Source organism: Clarias gariepinus, chromosome 12, assembly GCF_024256425.1.
Source record: "Clarias gariepinus isolate MV-2021 ecotype Netherlands chromosome 12, CGAR_prim_01v2, whole genome shotgun sequence".
NCBI lineage: Eukaryota > Metazoa > Chordata > Actinopteri > Siluriformes > Clariidae > Clarias > Clarias gariepinus.
The window spans coordinates 1,332,242-1,353,398 of record NC_071111.1 but is presented as its reverse complement, the minus strand read 5'-3'; the positions used below and the strand labels follow the sequence as shown (position 1 = coordinate 1,353,398).

The 21,157-nt window shown below is 40.2% G+C and overlaps 1 protein-coding gene across 9 annotated transcripts in view; it reads right to left on the bottom strand.

Annotated features, from left to right (window-relative positions):
• LOC128533919 (sialoadhesin-like) overlaps positions 1-21,157 on the bottom strand; it is a 75,992-nt gene that overhangs the window by 37,654 nt on the left and 17,181 nt on the right. The window contains exons 11-15 of one of the 9 annotated variants that reach the window (XM_053508154.1): positions 15,509-15,793; positions 15,332-15,434; positions 15,183-15,201; positions 14,961-15,057; positions 14,353-14,825 (exon numbers count right to left, since the gene is read on the bottom strand). The exons of the other annotated variants lie outside the window; for them this stretch is intronic. Of the exons in view, the coding sequence (XP_053364129.1) occupies positions 14,782-14,825; positions 14,961-15,057; positions 15,183-15,201; positions 15,332-15,434; positions 15,509-15,793 (548 nt within the window). The 3' untranslated portion in view covers positions 14,353-14,781. Of the gene's footprint in view, positions 1-14,352; positions 14,826-14,960; positions 15,058-15,182; positions 15,202-15,331; positions 15,435-15,508; positions 15,794-21,157 lie in introns of those variants that run through there. 9 annotated transcript variants of the gene reach the window in all.

The window sequence follows — 21,157 nt, the reverse complement described above, 5'->3', positions numbered from 1 at the left end:
AACATAATGCAGTAACTCTTTATTCATTTGAAGACAGTAAAGGTGTTAATGTTTCATACATTCCTTTATTCATCCTTTTTGTTTGTGTTTAGGTTTCACTGTTTTCCATACAACGTTTGGACAACACTGTTCCGGAAGCGATATTAAATGAGGAGAATAGACAATTTTGTTTCAATACAGTTTTATTAAATATAGAATATTTCTATGTTTTGCTGGCGAAATACATTTTAGGCAGAGACGTCTGCTCGGTCTTGTTAAATCGTTTTAAATCCCCCATTTCTGCGAATTCCCCCATCAGCAAAACCGGTTTGATAACTTCACACCTACAGTATCATGAATGAAAGGTGATTAGAGGGATTACAGTCTGGGGTTCTGGGTGTCACCTCGGAGCGTGCCGTCGCGTTGTATTCAGAGAATAGATTTAAACAGAATAATTTTTGCTTCAGCATTGGAAACAATACTGTATTAAGGCTAACTTTATTAAAGATTATTCACTTTTGTATTTATTGTATTCGTCTTTTTGCACACACACGCGGGCATCTTTAAAATTGAACAGAAAATAATAGTGGGCTGGTAGGAACGTTATTTTTCATATAACGTAAACGGCTAAATGAAGTTAAATATACACAATAAATTAATAATTTAGATGGCTAGCTGATAGAGAAGGAACAGCCAATCAGAAGTAGCATGTGAATGTCTGGGATTGCCTGGTTTTGTGGCAGTTTTGTAATACTGGACAATGTTGAGTGAGCGTACAGGCAGAGTCGAGTGGCACAGAATTAAGAAGTCGCACGTGCGCGGAGAACATGTTGAGCGAGCAGGAAAGACTCTGCACGTGCAGAATCGAGCGGTTGAGTACGCAGTGGGGACACTGCACGCGCATAGAGTGCTTTGTCTGGTCTCAAAATGTCAAACCATGCGCTCAGAATTGTGGTAGGAATATAACGCCATAGTTTTAATTAATGGCCAGGTGTATTACGAAGTTGTTCTCTGCGCGGTGTATCTGCACAGAGAGTTTGTGTGTGCCCACACGCACGTCTCATACTGTACTGTGGGTGTGTATGCATGGAGAGTTTGTGTCTGTGTTTGTGACGTTATCTTCTCCTTCAAACATGCTTCCTACCAAACAACCAACCCTGGCCTCCAAACTCAGAAGTTACGTGTCATAGCCGATAACTGCTCCGTTTATCTGCTGGTTACCGCGGGGCGTCGACTGTTGATCAGTGTAAAGTAGCCTGTACAAGCCAAGCTCTTCCCCAAAAATAGTGTAAATGTCTGCAACAAACACTAACCATTAAAATGTTAAGAATTTAATTAAGAACAAATATATAAAATAGATTTTCTTTATACATAATATTTTCATTATATATAAACTCATGCTAGGGTCCTTTTACTACACTGAAGTACCATTTAAAGCTATTTATTTATTTCTCTTTTATTTGCTTACTAACTTACTTACTACCTAGATAACGCTTTAGTAAAGAGCTCTAAAACAACGTCAATATAAATGACAATGGAATATTTACAGAACATGCGAGTTGATGCACATGCACCAATCACTAACCATTAAAATGTTGGATTTGAATTAAAATGGCACTTATATATATTCGTGTTTAATTAAATTCTTAAATCATCGTTTTCACCCATGGGTTTACTGCATAAACACAGTTTTTTGCATTGAGTTTAATCATGCAGCACTTTTAGTATTCATAGCAAAAGCAACCCAACAGTAAATCTGCGCGTTTATCAGCCTTTTGATCAAAAAGCTGCACGCGCAACTCACTTTCAAAAGGCAGTGTTTATTGTTTAGTGTAAATTTAAATTACATAAACAAAATAAAACAATATTGTTTTAGCCTTTTTGCACACGCGCGGGTGCGTTACAATAATAATGAGAATAATAACAATAATAATAAATCCGGAGCACTACTATACTAGTACCACTACTACTACTATTACTACTACTAATAATAATAATACTAAATGGAGAAAGTGCAGTTAACGAAGTATCATCATAGAAGGAGAGTAGAAAATGAAGAATAAATACATACCAGTATTTACAGTTCGAGCTCGACATGTTTATGGGCTCCGTCGCTTGCTGTCGATGGGCGCCTAAGAGAGAGAACACATTTTTGGCTTCAGTAGACACACAACACTTCTTTTTTTGCTGATAGGGAGTATAGTTATATAGCGCCACTCAGCCTTAAAAGCCAGCAAACGCACAAACCCAAATGCTGTCGCCATGTGCCGCAACAGTAAAAGTAACATACCGCTTGTCCACCTACTGTAACTGACTGCTCAAACCTGGCCACCATACAGACTCTTTAGCTCGCTCTCTGCACTTTGTCATTCCTTGATGTCCCTCATGAAGTGAATTTAGGACTGTGTTGCTCATAGCTGTGGGAATAACAAGTCTGGAGCCTCTGAGTAGCAGTCCGTCTTGCACAGTGAGTACTGCCCTTTTCTGGCCAGTATGCTTTCACTGGCCCTGAGCGCTGGCTGTGATCTGGCCACCCTTGCTTACAGAATGTCATGACTTCTGCACAAACACTGTCCTCCTCGAGCTGTTCTTTGAGTTTCGAGAGGGCCTCTAGGGCCTCCTTCTCCACTTGCGCATATTTCTGCTCAGCCTCTGTCATAGAGCGTCATGCATATGCTACCGGTCTCGACTGTTCTTCCTCTTTCTGAAAAAGGACTGCACCCAATCCATAGGATGATGCATCTGCTGAAAATTTTAGCTCTTTGTTTGGGTCATAGAGGGTCAACACAGGAGGTGAAGTGAGGTCTGTTTTTAGCTGATCGAGCGCTTTTTGTTGTGCATTACCTCAAATCTAGTGGTTTTTCCTTGAGAGAAGATTCCGCAGTGACTTATCCTTCTCTGCTAAGTCTGGGATAAATTCCCCCAGCTGGTTAACAATCCCAAGGAAGCTGTGAACCGCGTCTGTGTTCGATGGTGCTTTCATCTCTCAAACAGCCTCAGTCTTGCCTGGGTCTGGTTTCACTGCATCCGCAGATATAATATGTCCAAGAAACTTGAATTCCCTGCATTTACATATTCTGCATATTCAAAGTGACTCCTGCTGCCTGGAGCTTGTTCAGCACAGTGTGTCGCTCGTCATGCTGTTGTCAGTCTTTTCCCCAAACCAGAATAACATCCATGTGACATGCTACTCCCTAAAGTCCTTCCAGGATCATAGACATACGTCCCTGAAAATGTTCAGGGGCTGACTCTATGCCGAAGGGCAATCTGTGAAAGAAATAGCATCCAAAAGGGGTTATAAAAGTTGTATATTTCACTGACTCCGGAGACAGGGAAATCTGCCAGAACCCTCTGTTTCCATCTAGTTTGCTGAAAACCTGGGCACCCATAAAAGAATCAAGAGTCTGTTCGACTGATGGGAGGATGTATTTTTCTCTGCATACTGCTTCGTTGAGGTGTGTAAGGCCTCTCACTTTGTGACTTCTGATGGTCTTTCTCCAGTTTTTTATTGATAAGGTTTCTTCTACAAGGGCTCTTATTACATCTCCTGCATGTAACCCATCTCTTTCAATTTCTGTCTCTAGCTCTGATGTTTTTAACCAGTTTGAGCCCATCTCTCTATCCTTTCTGTTAGAGATTATTAATATTATGAAGCCTGCAGGATCTTTTGCTGATCCCATTCCTCCACATCTTTTTAAAGAGTTGGCTCCCATTCTAGGTCCTATAGTCTTAAATATTATAAATAGCAGCTTGGGATCTGGGGAGATACCCATACATTTTAAACATGCAGTTATGCAGCCTTTGTTAAAAAAAAAAACTAATCTTTATCCGTCTGTGATGTCTAATTACAGACCAATCTCTAAGCTACCATTTCTGTCTAAGATTCTGGAGAAGGTAGTTTATACAGAACTAATAAGTTATCCTGGTGAGCATGGAATGCTTGAGGTCTTTCAGTCTGGTTTCAAGGCTCTTCACAGTACTGAAACAGCTCTGTTAAGAGTCTTAAACGACATTTATCGTGTTACCTATTCTGGTAACTCTGTGATTCTTCTGCCGCTTGATTTAACAGCTGCCTTTGATACAGTAAACCATGACATTCTTCTGTCATGCTTAGAACACTGGGTGGGAATTAGGGGGACAGCTCTAGACTGGTTTAGGTCCTATCTTATTGATAGAACTTTTTCTGTTAGCCTTGGAGATCTTGAGTCATCATCAGCTCCTCTCACATATGGGATCCCACAGGGGTCTATCCTTCGACCCCTTCTTTTCTCGTTGTATTTGTTGCTGCTTGGCTATATCCTGAGAAATCATGGCATCTCCTTTCACTGCTATGCAGATGACGGTCAAATTTATCTCCCGTTAAAACAGAAGGAAGGCGACTCTGTCAAGGCGCGGTTAGCATGTCTAGATGATATAAAGGCATGGTTAGCCCCAATTTTTTCATTTTATTTTAATGATAAAAAGATGGAGGTTTTGGTATTTGGTCCTGGTGCCAGGGGTAAAGTTCCACCTCTGGATTTAGGAGATTTTGAGCAGTATGTTAAACCTACAGCGTCGAATTTAGGGTTTATTTTTTATCATGGCCTTAAATTTGATAAACAGATTAGTGCTGTGGTTCAGTCCAGTTTCTTTCAGTTAAGGCATTTGGCAAAACTTAAACCTGTTTTGTCTTTTAGGCTGTTCGAAATAGCCATCTTTGCCTTCATCACCACTAGCATTGATTACTGTAATGCTCTGTATTATGGGGTTTCTCAGACAGCATTACATCAGCTGCAGCCGATGTGATGCTGTCTGAGAAACCGCATTACATTGGCTACAGCTGATCCAAAACTCTGCTACACACTATTAACGTCTACGCATAAAAGAGAACATATCTCTCCAGTTCTGGCTTCTCTTCATTGGCTCCCCGTACAGTACCGAATTAATTTTAAAATTCTCTTGGTCACGTTTAAATGTTTACATAGCCTTGCCCCTCTCTACCTCTCAGATCTGCTCCAGCCTTGTGCCCCACCTCGGTCTCTCAGATCATTAGATAAACGTTTGCTGATGGTACCCAAGACCAAATGCAAGCTCAGGGGTAATTGGGTGTTCTCTGTGGCGGCCCCCAAATTATGGAATGACTTACCATTGACCATTAGTGAGGCCACATCATTGAGGGTGTTTAAGTCCAATCTTAAAACTCACATGTTTTCTCTGGCATTTAAAACAACATGAGATGTTGATTTTACATATTGTTTTGCTTAGATATGCATGTGATGTGATTTTTATCATGTTCCTCTTTTTTATTATTTTATAAATGTTTTATTTTTATTTTTATCTTGTTTTTCTTTTTTCTTTTATTCCATTAAGATTACGATGTTATTTTATTATTTATGTGAGGCACTTTGGGGCATTCTTGTTTTTAAAGTGCTATACAAATAAAGATGAGTTGAGTTGATTTAAGAAATCTGCATACCAGGGATCCGCCACTGCACTAACTGAGCCTAAGAACAAGGACGTGTCACAATCGGGGTTGTTTGTTATGTACAGTCCTTGCTGATTTGCACATTTTGCTGTAATGTCCTATTTTCCTGCATGTGTGGCATGTCACCTTCTTAGCTGGACACTGTGCTATGTTGTGGCTTGGAGATTTCCCACATCTGTAGCGTGTCTGTCGATCCAGTGATGTTTTACTCTTGGCTGTATGCTTCGTATGACGTGATGTCTTGTATGTGCCATTCTTTTGCACTTTGTTCCTTATTGTCACTGCATCAATGTCTTTTTTTTTATTCTCTTCTGAGATCAGTCTTCTGTCTTTTTATACTTTTGACTGTCTCGCTATGTTGACTGCTTTTTGGAGAGTTAAGTCTTTATCCAGCTGCATTCTTTCAGACAGACTCGTGTCTCTTAGTCCTACAACTAGACGATCTCTAATTAACATATCGTGGAGTGTACCATACGTGCAGTTTTCAGCCAGAGCATACAGGGCAGTAATAAATGAGTCTACAGTTTCATTTGCTTGTTGTACTCTTTGGTTAAACCTTGCCCACTTGTCTATAATGTTCTTCCGTGGCACAAAGTATAACTCAAAAGAGTCCTTTATCGTTTTATACTGTTGTCTTTCAGAGCTTGACTTTGCAGCATATCGTCTGCTTCATCTCCCATGCAGTAAATCCAGTAAAACTGATTGTGAAGTTTCCCTGAACCTGAAGGTGTTTAACGAATTGTTACAAATGGGATTTGGCCAGGTTTATTGCTTGAGTTGAAAACCTCTTCTTATGGATTTGAGATGGTGAGCCACCCAAAACTTGAATTCTGATCTCTGGACCTCGAAGAATACGTCTTTTCTGTGACATGTGGAGGATTCGTTCTTGCCGTCCCATCAACCTTCTTCTGCTGGACATACTCTTTTGCGGTACATTTGTTTGAACTGGTAGGATTTACCTGAATTTGCACCCACCACTGGACATCCCAAAGGACATTTTGTTTTCAAAAGACAAATAAGAAAAAAAAGCCCTAACAAGGGTATTTTTGATTGAACATTATTGAGTGTGAGTCAAATGTAAAATTTGGTTTTCTTTTGAACATTAGTTGTGATAAGAGGTTTTGGTTCACTCGAACTGTTGCATTTTATAGATACATGCAGTTGTGCTTTGTTAATAGGAATTTCTTTGTTTTGTTTACAAGGGTGTAAGAAATTATAAAAAAAAAAAGCAAAATAGGATAAGAATCCTAAAATACATAAAAAAAATAGTGAAGTGTGATACCTGTCAAAACATAGCAGATCAAATCGAAGGGTTTTTTTTTCTAAAATTACTACGATCTAAGGAAACCGACATGAATTAAGACTAAAGCTTTATTTAAGGGAGGAAAAGGAAAACAAATCGTATTACAAGAAACAAGAAAGACAACACAAATAATTCACTGGTTGTGTATAAATTTTATTGTTTTTTTGGTTTTATTTTGGTCAATGCTGTTTATGTGACTGTTAAATTACAATACATACATTTTCAATTATCCTTGTTACATGAGTGTGATTTTTATTTACTACCATCTTTACAGTAATTCTGTTCTCCACTTACCTAGAAACTGGTCTATTGCTCTAACTTATAGTTGGGGCACTTGTTACACATTCTTGTGGCTTTGTGAAGTCAAACGGTTCGGGAGGCTGAATAGTGAATGTGGCGTTCGGTGGTGCATAAGCCGTTGGCTGGCAAGGCTGTGTGACTGGCATGCTAGCGCCGTCCTCGTCCATCTCTTTTTTTTTTCACTTTCATGGTACAGCTTTGTTATTTTAACTGCCGCCGCATTTCTGACACCATGTCATGTTATGCGTACCGAACTGCTTTAATTTTTTACCCACCACACACAATAATCGGAACCGGAAGAACATTAACGTTTCCCCCTCCAGCAACATTTCACAATAGTAGTCTCTGCATCACCTTAAACACCACCACACATGATACCTTTAGAAATGTTCACAAGTTTGCGATATCAAGATGTTTTTTGGCAAATGTAAGACAAGCCTTTTGTTCTTTTTGGATACCATTTTTGCCCCCAGTATCTTTCTTATTGTTGAACCATGAACACAGACCTTAACTGAGGCGAGTGGGGTCTGCAGGTTTCAAACTCAAATTTTATCTTTTACATACACTGTCATACGCAGTACAATATGCACTGAAATGCTTAAATGACCACTCGTGAGCTTAAAATCTAAATCATGGATAGAAATAAATTTTAAAAAATTAGGGAATAGAATAAACAATAAAATATAAAAACCTTCTTTCTAGAATAAAGAAAAACTACAGAGAAAAGAACAAAATATGGCATATAAAAATATATTTTTTAAAAACCTAGCTTAACAAAATATAAACAATAATGGCTGTACAAATATTTTTAAATGTGCAAGAGTGTGCAAAATGAAATAAATATAAATGTCCAGAAAGTATGCAAACATTAAATGACCAGAAGTATGCAAAATCAGGTGTGCAAAATGAAATGAAGTATAAATGTCTAGAAATGTCCAGGATGAGTGCAAATGTGCATGAATGTACAAATGTATAGTGTCCATAAATGGACTATAATTGTCGGGTGTAAGAAATGTCCATAAAGTGCAGTGTGCAAAAGGATGTTTATAGTCCTGTGTGGTGTTTTGGTTGAGAGACCGTATCACCCCTAAGCTCCTCCTCAGTCTCTCTGTGTTGGCCTTCAGGGAGCAAATCACTTTCCTGACCGCAACAGAGAAAACAGTCCATTATTGAGATGAGTAAGGTCCTTTACGATCTTCCTGGCCTTGGTCTAGGACCTCTTGAGTGCATTGAGTGCAATGTCAGGGAGCTCGGTGCAGATGATGCGCTCAGCTGATCTCACCACCCTCTGTAGAGCTTGTCTGTCCTGCATGGTGCTGTTCCCGAACCAGATTGTGATGTTTCCCGTCAGAATGCTCTCTATGGTACAGGAGAAAAAGTTCCTAAGCACCCTGGAGGGCAGTCTGAAGTCTTTCAAGAGTCTGAGGTGGTAGAGACCCTGCCAGGCCTTTTTCACCACGGTGTTAATGTGACACGACTATGATAGGTCCTGCGTGATGTGGACACCGAGGTATCTGAAGCTGTTCACTCTTTCCACTGGGCTCTCGTTGATGATGGGGGTCTGGTAGATCCTCTCCTGCTTTGTACTGAAGTCCACTATCAACTACTTTGTCTTGCCGATGTTTAGAAGGAGATCCTTTGGTGGTTCTTTGGCACCAGTTCTCCATTTTTCCAATCCAATCCAATTTATCACTACTGAGGTCAGGGCTGCAGGGCGATTATTGTTAAGGGGAAGCTGGATTGGGTTTCCTTGGGACAGGAACGATGATGGACTCTTTAAAGCATGTGGGGATTAACGACTGGGACAAGGAAAGGTTAAGTATCCTTGTGAACACAGGTGCTAGCTGGTTTGTGCAGGCTCTGATTACTTGACCTAAAATGCCGTCTGGTCCTGCTGCTTTCCTAGTGTTCACTCTCCTGAAGGCTCTCCCCACGTCATCTAGGAGATGATGAATGCGTTTCCAGTGCTGGCATTATCTTCCTGACTGCAGCCGTTATCCCCATTAGCATGGTTAGCTTGCTATTTGCATTTCTGGCTGCAACCTCTAAGTGAACGTAGAAGGTGTTCAGCTTGTCTACCCACTCCTCCCACTGTCTCCCTCAGCTAAACTCCTCCCACTGTTCAGAACATTCTGTAGAGCTTCAGAAACCTGTACAGTGCATGATGTCTTCCACACGCATAGGAAACTTATTGTGGTGTGGCCTGATATGCAGATTTCCCAAACAGTTTCCCCTGTGAATAGTCTGTGGGCATTTCCTGTCTCAGGGGGCCTTGTATGTAGATTTCCAAGACAGATTCCCCGGTGAATGGTGAGTGGGCGTGTCCTATCCAATTGGAGCATGGCCTGTTTTTCCTTGTGAATAGCGTGTGGGCGTGTTCTGTCTTAGGTCATTATTAAATAACAGAGGTGGGTAGTAACTAGGGTTTTTGTTAATTTGCTCCAATCATCACTTCAGTTAATTTGCTCCCATCATCTCTTACACATGATGATGCCACAGATGGCTGCCTTGGTGTGAAGCTCTCTAGTCTTTCTCCTTTTGTTAGTTCTGTTTTTTGGTTTTCAAATGTAATCAGTTATACCAGGGATGAAATGCAGAACACAGCACACAATTTTCAGTCAGTTCAGTTTTAGATTATTTAGACGTTCCGCTGAGCATTGTAACTGGTGGAGCAGCGGCACTGTTCTTTAAGAAGTGCAGACGACGGAAGAGAGCCGTGACGCTTGTCAAGCTCAGTGCAGCTTTAGAACTGTGCTGCCGAGTAAACATCTGGCGAATCTCTGCACTCTACCCAACAAAATGGATGCTCTCCAGGAAAAAATAAGGACTTTTTAAACTCTGCCACTTTGTGTTTTATGGAAACCTGGCTAAATGAAGCCACATTCCGGACAACGCGCTACATCTGCCAGGCTTCCAGCTGTTCAGAGCAGATCGCGACAGAATCAACGGGGAAATCGCGAGGCGGCGGGACATGCTTTTACATCAATGAACATTGGTGTGATGAAGAACCAGTTTACAGATTAAAAAGATGTGGTGTCCCGATCTAGAGGCATACTTTATTAACTGCAAGCCTTTCTATTTGCTGTGGGAGTTTACCTGCACATTCTGGTGAGTGTGTTGTTACATTCATTTCTCCACCAGCGTGTGTGAGCGCAGCATTGCAACAGCTGGGTGATAAGATCACCTTTATCCCATTATACCATTATCACCTCTGGCAACCACCCTCTCTCCCCCTCCTGCACTCCAAGTCTCTGAAATGGATGTTCGTAAGATCTTACAGAAACAAAAGAGAAGGAAAGCACTAGGCTCCTTCTTTACACAGATCTTCAACAGATCACTGGAACTATGTAAAGTCCCTTCTTGCTTTAAATGTTCCACAATCATCCCCATTCCAACACAAATAGAATCACAGGACGTAATGACTACAGACCAGTAGCCCCAACATCTGTGGTCATGAAGTCATTTGAAAGACTGGTGTTGGCTTACCTGAAGAACATCACTGGACCCTTACTGGACCCCCTACAGTTTGCTTATCGAGCAAACAGGTCTGTGGATGATGCAGTCAACATGGGACTGCACTTCATCCTCTAACATTAAATGAACCAGGGGCTTATGCAAGGGTCTTGTTTATAGATTTTACATTAGCTTTTAATACAATGAACCCAACACTGCTTCAGAAAAACTAACCCAGCTCTCTTTTCCTAATTCTATGTGTCATTGGATCACCAGCTTTCTGACAGACAGGCGGCAGCCAGTGATACTGGGGGAATTCATTTTTAACGGCCACACCACCAACACTGGAGGCCCCCCAGGGATGCGTTCTCTCCCCCACTGCTCTTTTCCCTCTACACAAACGACTGCACCTCTACAGACCCCACTGTCAAGCTCCTGAAATTTGCAGAGGACACTACAATCATCTGCCTCATCCAGGACAGTGACGAATCTGCATATAGAAGTAAGGTTGAGCAGCTGGCTGTCTGGTGTAGTCACTACAACCTGGAGCTGAATACGCTCAAAATAGGGGAGATGATCGTAAACTCCACGAAAAAAAAACACTGCACTTCCCCCACTTATCATTATGAACAGCATTGTGACAGCACTGGAGTCATTCCGGTTCCTGGGCAGGACCATCTCTCAGAACCTGAAGTGGGACATTCACTCCGGTGTTAAAAAAGACCCATCAGAGATTGTATTTCCTTCGCCAGCTGAAGAAGTTCAACTTGTTAATAAAAGTTGAATAAAGTCTGGTTTGGCTTAACTACAAAATCAGACATCAAAAGACTACAAAGGACAGTTTGGAATGCTGAAAGGATTATCGGTACTTTCTTGCCCATGCTGCAAGAACTGTATATATCCAGAGTAAATAGAAGGGCCTAGAATATTATTTTGGACCCCTCACATTCAAGTCACCTTTTCTTTGAACCTTTGCCATCTGGTTGATGCTACAGAGCACTGAACACAAGGACAGTTAGACACAAGAACAGTTTTCCCCCAGGTAATTTACCCCATGAACATTCTTCACTATGCAATAAATATATGTTCAATATTATGTGCAATACTACTGTGTAATATACTGTGCAAGACCACAGATATTTATTTAACTTATTTGATAGAATTCCACACCCTACCCTACACATTTACATTTACATTTAGGCATTTGGCAGACACTCATCCGGAGCGACTTTTCATCACTGGATAGATACACTTAACTTGAAGAGGTTGAAAAAGTCATGTGCTGCTATGTTCTGGATAAGCTGCAGAGGATGGTGGACAGAGACAGACCTGCCAGGAGTGAGTTGCTGTAAGATCTGGGAGGAAACCTGAGTGTCTGAGGGAGTAAAGAGAATAAGTTGGGTGTCATCTGCATATCAATTATATGAAAATTTGTGCAGGTTTATGACCTTACCAAGAGACCGGATATAGAGGGAGAACAGAAGAGGACTAAGTACTGAGCCCTGAGGGACACCAATAGAGAGTCTGCATGGGGCAGATGTGGATTCCCCCCATGTCACCTCATACAACTTTTTTCTAGGTAGGAAGCAAACCATTGCTACGTTGTTCCACAAATTTGAAGGCTTGTAAAAATAGATAATAGAATCTTGTGTTTTACCATGTCTAATGCAGCCCACAGGCCCAGGAGGATGAGGACAGATGATAGTTCAGTTGATCTAGCAGCATGGAGCTTTTCAGTGACTGACAGAAGGGCAGGAAATAAAAGAAAGAAACGATACCAGGTGATAGTCACCAACTTCTGCTGAATCCAGGCAGGGTTTCCTAAGGATGGGAATAACCCTTCATAAAAGCAGCAGGAACATGACCAGACAATATTAAATTGTTGATGATGGTTCTGGTGAAAAGCAGGTCTTGAGAGATGTCCTGGAGCATTGTGGAAGGGATTGAGTCTAATGAACAGGTGGTGGGATTGGATGGCAAGAATCTCATCAGATGACAGGTTGGAGAATTCTGCTAAGGGAGGGGATTGAAGGTACTGAAGTTCCGGTGTGGAAGTTGGGTTGGGGTCAAAGTACTGGCGGATTGCTTCAATTTTCCCATCGTAGAATATGGCAAAATCATCAGCAGTCAGAGAAGATGGGGTAGGAGGAGCAGGTGGGTTAAGTAGTGAGGAGAAGATATTGTGGAGTTTGCCAGGATCATGATAATCTTCTCTCTGCAGTTCTTAATTCTCTTCTGTTGTTGCGCAATACTTCGGATTGCCAGGGAGCAGGACAACCTACGACCTTTGTAGTTAATTTTTTTTTTATGTTGTTTTGTTTTGTCATCTCTGGAAGCTCTTTCACTAAAACAAATTTCTTGTACGTGCAAACGTACTTGGCAATAAAACTTTTTTAGATTCTGATTCGGATTCATTTTACCAACGCATTTCAGAAAGATTTTTGTGGAGACTGAGACCGCTGAAAGCACACCCTGTTTATTTCCTTTATTTTACAATAGCAGAATGTTTTGTTCATATTGTGAGTGTACATATATAAGTAGACCCTTTACGAATTCAGATGATTTACTACACTTGTATATGTTTAAAAGTGATGGAACGTTTAAGTTCTTTTCATGGTCACCAGGAAAAAAATGCAAGTGGACCCACAGTCGACCCCTAAGGGTTTAAGTTCGGAGACCTCCTGTGGTGTTCTGTGGTGCGGCTCACTCTATGGCTGAATGTGCTCCTGTATGAAACCAGTGTGGCATGCAGCAGATGGGACATATTGTTTAGAATCCTGAGAAGGTTTTTCAGCATCCTCCTCTCAGACACATTTACATTTACATTTACATATAGACACCTCCACCATGACTCCAGCTCCAGTACAGTGACAAAGCCAACTTCTAATAAGCCTGTTAAGTCTGTTGGCATCAGCTGTCTTTACTCTGCTACCCCAACACCCTACAATATTTCTTTTATATTTTAAGTTTTTTTATATGTTGTTCTATTTATTTCTTATTAACTGTTTTTTTTTTAAGGTCACTGGTGGTCATTTAAGCATTTCACTGCATATCGTACTGTGTATGTGACAAATAAAATTCGAATTTGAATTTATGTAGAAGATTGCTAACACAGATTGCTAGCACTGCTAACACAGAGCACCTGTGTTTTTAGACCAATCTAGCTTATTTCTATGTGTACACCTAAGTACTTCTATTTAAGCTTTAGATACTTTAGATGGATTACTAACACTGAGTTACATGGGAAACCACTTCGCTGCTGTTATCTTGAAAGGATTTTAGATTATCACTTAGTCGTCAACCTCTTCAAAAGGAATTAGGAAGTGACCTCATCATAGTAATGCTCATGAGCTACAGTAGGGATCATCTCAACAGCTGCAAGTAAGTAATCACAATATGGGAGTTATACAGTATACATTTAAGTTAAATAACAAGCATCACTGAAAAAAAAAATATGTATTGTACACATTTTTTGGGTGAAATAAGTGTTGGGGAGGAAAATACATCTCAATATCAACTGTTCAAAATAGATTATTGTGTATTTTGGACGTCTTCAGCATTCAGGCAAAATAACACTTAGAAAAAAATTCCAGAAAGTTTGTGACTACTGAATCAAGTCCCTCAGAGTCATTTCTCTTTTTAGGTTAAAAGTAAAGAGCTCTTTATCAACAACAACTATAATCATTATATTAATTTTGAAGTGCTTTACATAAATAGCAATTAGTATAAGCACAAAGTATAAAAACAATACAGAAAATGTAAGAATAGAAAAAAATAAACAAAACAAGACATAAAACTAAGAATAAACTATACAAATGTTGTGTACTAACTTTTGACAAGACTTATAAAAACACACAAAAAACACATCAAATGCTTTTATTCTGTTAAGATTAAAATAAAACACAGTACCAATAACAAAAACTTGCATTTATATAACTTTATATAATACTATTTATATAATAAACAATTTTGTACATTGTTAAGAGAGTATTTTATCATGTGTGATTTATTGTTTCCATAAGCTGAATTTTTTTAACTGTAAGGCAGAAAACTGTGAAAACTGTGATAATTTGTTTTATTAATAGTTGAAAATATTAACTGTAACTACAAATGGATAGAAAGCATAATGACTAAATGTAGGTAAAGGATAGTTTCTATTAAATTGCTATGGTATAGGAAATATAAAGTGCTTTCTAAGCCTGTTATAGAAAAAGGAAGGTGGGAGTAATCTTATGGCATCTCGTTGGTGATTATTTTACTGTTCCAGCAAAAGAAATTCGGTTTATATTCCTGAAAGAGTACACCTGTTGTTCTTTTCTACTCTCTCTGAAAAACAAAATCACACATCCATTTATAAACTTATGCTTAAAAATCCAAAGTAATAAATGAGGTTTATTGAATACATTTAAAAAAATGCAATTAATAATTAATAATATAATAATTAATGTAAAATAACCTGACCTGCGTTAGTCGGTAGAGCCTCGTATTCAGAGCTGTATGAAGGTGAACTGAAAGCTGAGAGCTCAAGACATGCAGAAGTATCTACACCCTGTAGATGCTACACATAAACATTACCAAGACTGCCTTTATCAACATCACCACCACCACCAATAATAATAATAATAATAATAATAATAATAATAATAAAAATAATAATAAATAATAATAAAAATTTGGACTTACATTTATTTTCCTGGACAATCTATTAAAGAAATAATAGGTTGCTGATTTATTCCTTTAAACATTTATTTTATTAAGCCACATCAACTGTTTTTGTAAGTAGTTTCTGATTTAGTGTATGTTGTACAAATATTACTAATTCTGTGACTTACTGATATAATTTGAAGATGAGAAATCCAATTACACTAACACACAGAAGGAGAACCACAGAGAGTGACAGTGACAAGTAAGGTACTGGTGCAGAGTGCTTGTGTTCTGGAAAAGAACACAAAAGTCAGTTTAAACGATAAAAAACAGAAATGTTTTATTAAATCACCATAGCTGCCTACCTGTAAATATTACATTAAACAGATGTGTGTCAACACCCAGGTTGTTGGAGCTGACGCACTGCAGAGTAGGCGTATCTATAAATGATTGATGGATGGTAATAAAGCTTCTTAAACCCATGGAATAAAGAGACTCTTCTTGAATGGGCGTAGCCTCTGATGGGGAGGCGGGTTGCCCGGAGAGACGCCACTCCAGTTGAGGAGATGGATTACCACGAACCTCACAGAAACACACAATAACATCCTGAGTGAAGTTACAGCTGGAGGAGGGAGAGACCTGAGGGGCATCTGAGAGAGAGAGAGAATCGTGACATGTTACACACACATTATTCCAGGTCAGTCTCTTGCAAAATAGAGAGATACAACAACTTTTGCTTAGCAGATTACACCAGCATCTAAAATTAATTTTACTTGTGCTTATACTTAAAGGGCTGGTGTGACTGCAGGCTTTTAATCCAACCAAGGAGGAGTTTTACTTGATAATTTATTGGAACTCTGGATAAATTAATTAACCAGTTGGAAAAAGATGTAAGCTTGCTGCCGCATCAGTGTTTTGTGTATAAGAACGAAGAACCCTTTATTTGTGATTTGATGCCAACACTAAGCACAGACAAAACAATAAAATTCATGATGTATTTAAATAAATGTTTGCAGATTCAAAATTAGTGCACATGCTTCTTTGTGGAAGGGATAGGCTGCACTTACATTACCCTCCAAAACATTGAACTGGCACAGGCTGTTGTGTTGTTTTTGCTAAACACTGAAGACATTGCAGTTTGATGTGAAAAGATTTTCAGATTTTATTTCCTGATGTTTATGTCTAGTTAAGCAACAAATTTTTTGTAAGTAAATTAAGCCTAGGGTTATTATGAGAGATAGTAATTGATTGCATGTTAGCAGTATTATTTTAGAGGCCCCATACTGCAAGACACCACAGCACACCCCTAGAGGCCTTACGGAGTCATACCCCAGAGGCCAGAACTTCCTTGGCAGCACAAGGGGGGGGGAAGGTGCGGGTTATCTACACAATACACAATTACACAAAATACAATGTTTTAAGCTGTTGTCTTGATGCATAATAAATTTGCTCTTATTGCTCCCTGCTACAATTATACGTTAAACAATTAGTAAACTGGCTTGCTCATCTGGAACAAACTGATAATTATAATTTATATATGTTTACTCAAATTTTTTACATATTTCCAAATTCTTTTGGTTTTGTAAAGCATCATTGTTAAAAGTAATATATAAACAAAATAGAATTGAATTTAGTAAGCACATTCCAGAAGTAGCTGTGCAAGCCATGACAACACCTTGTCTACATCGACAACATCTCAGTCTATGGCTCATGTCTATATTTCCTTTTGATTTCCACTCTGGCCTTTTGTTTCTTATTTTAAATGAGTGATTTTTATCATTAACTACTGTTGTTTTCCCTGGCTAATCTGTTTTATGTCTGGTTGTTAATACCTTCATTGTTCCTTTCTTGGCAGCACAGTGGCATAGAAGTTAGCACTGTTGCTTTGCACCTTGAGTCCTGCCTTGGGTCTGTGTGTGGAGATTGCATGTTCTCACTTTGCTTAGTGGGTTTCTTCGGGAAACTTAAAAAAGATTTCTCCCACAGTCCAAAGTTATGCAGAATAGGCTAACTGGTATTTCTAAATTCCCTGCAGTGTGTGAGTGTGTGTGCTTGTGTGCCCTGCAATGGATTGGTATCTTGTTCAGGGTGTACCCTGCATTGTGCCCCAAGTCCTTTGGGATAGGCTCCAGGCTTTAAGTGACCATACAGGATATGCACTATAGAGAATGAGTGAGTTAGTGTTTCTTTATTTTTCAGGTCATTCCGTATTGTTGCATTTGCTATTCCCATTGCTTCTGAAGATGGCTGCGATAGATTTTTCTTCTTGTTATCTGATTTAAAATTGCTTGTTTTTTTCCCCATATTCCCTCTGGTCACCATGTATACAGGCTTTACAGGCAAAACTTAGACCTCAAGAGTAGACATTCAAATATATTCATTATTTAAACAATAAATATAAAGAAGTACTATAGGGGAACAATGAACACATATTCTCCAATATTATCCAGGCATATTTTCCAGTCATTTTTTTTTCATCACATAAAAATTGGGTGGGTTTAAAGAAAAGGTCCCTTGTTCTACCTATTTTTACATATCTCGAGCAACATCAGTTGGAAAGTCAGCACCTGGTATTGTAAAAGCCAATAGAGCCATGGTTCTCAAAGTGTGTGGCGTGCCCCACTATTGGTGAATACAGACATGACAGGTGGGGCGCAATGAACGGGAGGGAATTAGTGGAAAATAATAGGAAAGTACCTATTCTAATTCATTCTTTTCTTTTTTGACAATAAAGATCAGACACTCGAAACTAAACAATCACACGCAAAGAAATGGATCATTAATACAAGTAAATTAAAAAAACATCAGAGAAAAAGTGGAACCATAGTGCAACAATAACGGTTTAATGTCAGCATGTTAATTGCAGAGGAACAATATATAAGGAAACATTCGGTATTATATATGTCATTTCATTTATTCCAATGTGTATGCTGATGTTTCTGTATTTTTGTTAAAAATTTATATTTTATCAGGCAGTACTAGTCTGGCATTTCTAGTTTCCAGTGTGACTACAAAGTTGCTTTTTGATCCTTCAGGCGCTGAACAGAAGGGACGATCAATATCGTTCTACGCTTTTTGTTGGTGTGCGGCATTTTGTGATGATCCCTAAATCATTCGTTGTGCCATAGAGAATAATGGTGTTTATGCTTTTCACCATGTATAATTTAAGGTGGATGTAGCTTAAAGACAATGTAGAGAGGAAATATACTGTATGTGAGTATCTTATTTGCGGGTTTATTTACGCAGCTATTGAATTTGGAGATGCGAACATTAAACTAACTTTATCGCCGTGGTGTTATGGTGTTATGGGTAACAGGTGTTATGCGCTAAAATGCCCCCCTGCCACGGATTGCCCCCCCTACATAATCTCTATCAAATATAATATTAGAACATACTTCTTCTTTGTCTTTCGGCTGTTTCCTTTCAGGGGTCGCCACAGCGAATCATCTGCCTCCATCTAACCCTATCCTCTGCATCCTCTTCTCTCACACCAGAACTACCTTCATGTCCTCTCTCACTGCATCCATAAATCTCCTCTTTGGTCTTCCTCTAGACCTCCTGCCTGGCAGTTCCAACCTCAGCATCCTTCTACCGATATATTCACAATCTCTCCTCTGAACATGCCCAAACCACCTCAATCTGGCCTCTCTGACTTTATCTCCAAAGCATCTAACGTGGGTTGTCCCTCTGATAAACTCATTCTTAATTCTATCCATCCTTGTCACTCCCAAAGAGAACCTCAACATCTTCAGCTCTGCTACCTCCAACTCTGCCTCCTGTCTTTTCTTCAGCGCCACTGTCTCTAAGCCGTAGAGCATCGCTGGTCTCACCACTGTCCTGTACACCTTTCCTTTCATTCTCGCTGATACTCTTTTATCGCACAACACACCTGACACTTTTCTCCACCCATTCCAACCTCCCTGTACCCGCCTCTTCACCTCCTTTCCACACTCTCCGTTGCTCTGGACCGTTGACCCCAAGTACTTAAAATCCTGCACCTTCTTTACCTCTGCTCCCTGTAGCCTCACCGATCCTCCTGGGTCCCTCTCATTTACACACATGTATTCCGTCTTGCTGCGGCTAACCTTCATTCCTCTGCTTTCCAGAGCATACCTCCACCTCTCCAAATTTTCCTCCACCTGTTCCCTGCTCTCGCTACAGAGCACAATGTCATCTGCAAACATCATAGTCCATGGGGACTCCTGTCTTACCTCATCTGTCATCCTGTCCATCACCAGAGCAAACAAAAAGGGGCTTAGAGCCGATCCTTGATGCAGACCCACCTCCACCTTAAACTCTTCTGTCACACCTACAGCACATCTTACCACTGTCTTACAGCTCTCATACATGTCCTGCACCACTCCAACATACTTCTCTGCCACTCCAGACTTCCTCATACAATACCACAGCTCCTCTCTTGGCACCCTGTCATACGCTTTCTCTAAATCTAAAAAGACACAATGCAACTCCCTGTTACCTTCTCTGTACTTCTCCGCCAGCATCCTCAAAGCAAATACTGCATCTGATGTACTCTTTCTAGGCATAAAACCATATTGCTGCTCACAAATGCTCACCTCTGCCCTTAACATAGCTTCCACTACTCTTTCCCACAGCTTCATTGTCTGGCTCATTAGCTTTATACCTCTATAATTGCCACAGCTTTGGACATCTCCCTTGTTCTTAAAAATTGGCACCAATACACTTCTCCTCCATTCCTCTGGAATCCTCTCACTCTCCAAGATCTTGTTAAACAAACTTCTCAAAAACTCTACTGCCACCTCTCCTAAGCACTTCCATACCTCCACAGGTATGTCATCAGGACCAACAGCCTTCCCACTCTTCATCCTCTTCAACGCCCTTCTCACCTCACTTCTACCAATATTTGCTACTTCCTGTTCGACAACAGTCACCTCTTCTACTCTTTGTTCTCTTTCGTTTCCTCATTCATCAACTCCTTAAAGTACTCCTTCCATCTTCCCATCACCCTCCTGGCATCTGTCAGTACATTTCCATCTCTATCTTTAATCACTCTAACCTGCTGCACATCCTTCCCATCTCTATCTCTCTGCCTTGCCAACCTGTACAGATCCCCCTCTCCCTCCTTACTGTCTAGCCTAGCATACAAGTCCTCATATGCTCTTTGTTTGGCCTTTGCCACCTCTACCTTCACCTTACTCTGCATCTCCCTGTACTCCTGTCTACTCTCTTCAGTCCTCTCAGTGTCCCACTTCTTCTTAGCTAGCCTCTTTCCCTGTATACACTCCTGGAGTTCCTCATTCCACCACCAAGTCTCCTTGTCCACTTTCCCCTTACCTGATGATACACCAAGTACCCTCCTACCTGTCTCCCTGATCACATTGGCTGTAGTTGTCCAGTCAACTGAAAGCACCTCCTGACCACCCATAGCCTGTCTCAACTCCTCCCTAAAGACTTCACAACATTCTTCCTTTCTCAGCTTCCACCACTTTGTCCTCTGCTCTGCCTTTGTCCTCTTCGCCTTCCTCACCACCAGGGTTATTTTACACACGACCATTCTGTGTTGTCTGGCTACACTCTCCCCTACCAACACTTTGCAGTCACTGATCTCTTTCAGGTTACAACGTCGACACAAGATGTAGTCGACCTGAGTGCTTCTGCCTCCACTCTTATATGTCACCCTATGTTCCTGCCTCTTTTGGAAGAAAGTATTTACCACTGCCATTTCCATCCTCTTTGCAAAGTCCACCACCATCTGTCCTTCTACATTTCTGTCCTGAAGACCAAACCTGCCCATCACATTTTCATCACCTCTGTTCCCTTCCCCAACATGTCCATTGAAGTCTGCACCAATCACCACTCTTTCACCTCTGGGGATGCTCTGCATTACTTCATCTAACTCACTCCAGAATTTCTCCTTCTCTTTTAACTCACATCCTACCTGTGGGGCATAACCACTAACACCATTGAACATTATCCCTTCAATTTCCAGCTTCAGACTCATCACCCTATCTGATACTCTCTTCACCTCTAGAACA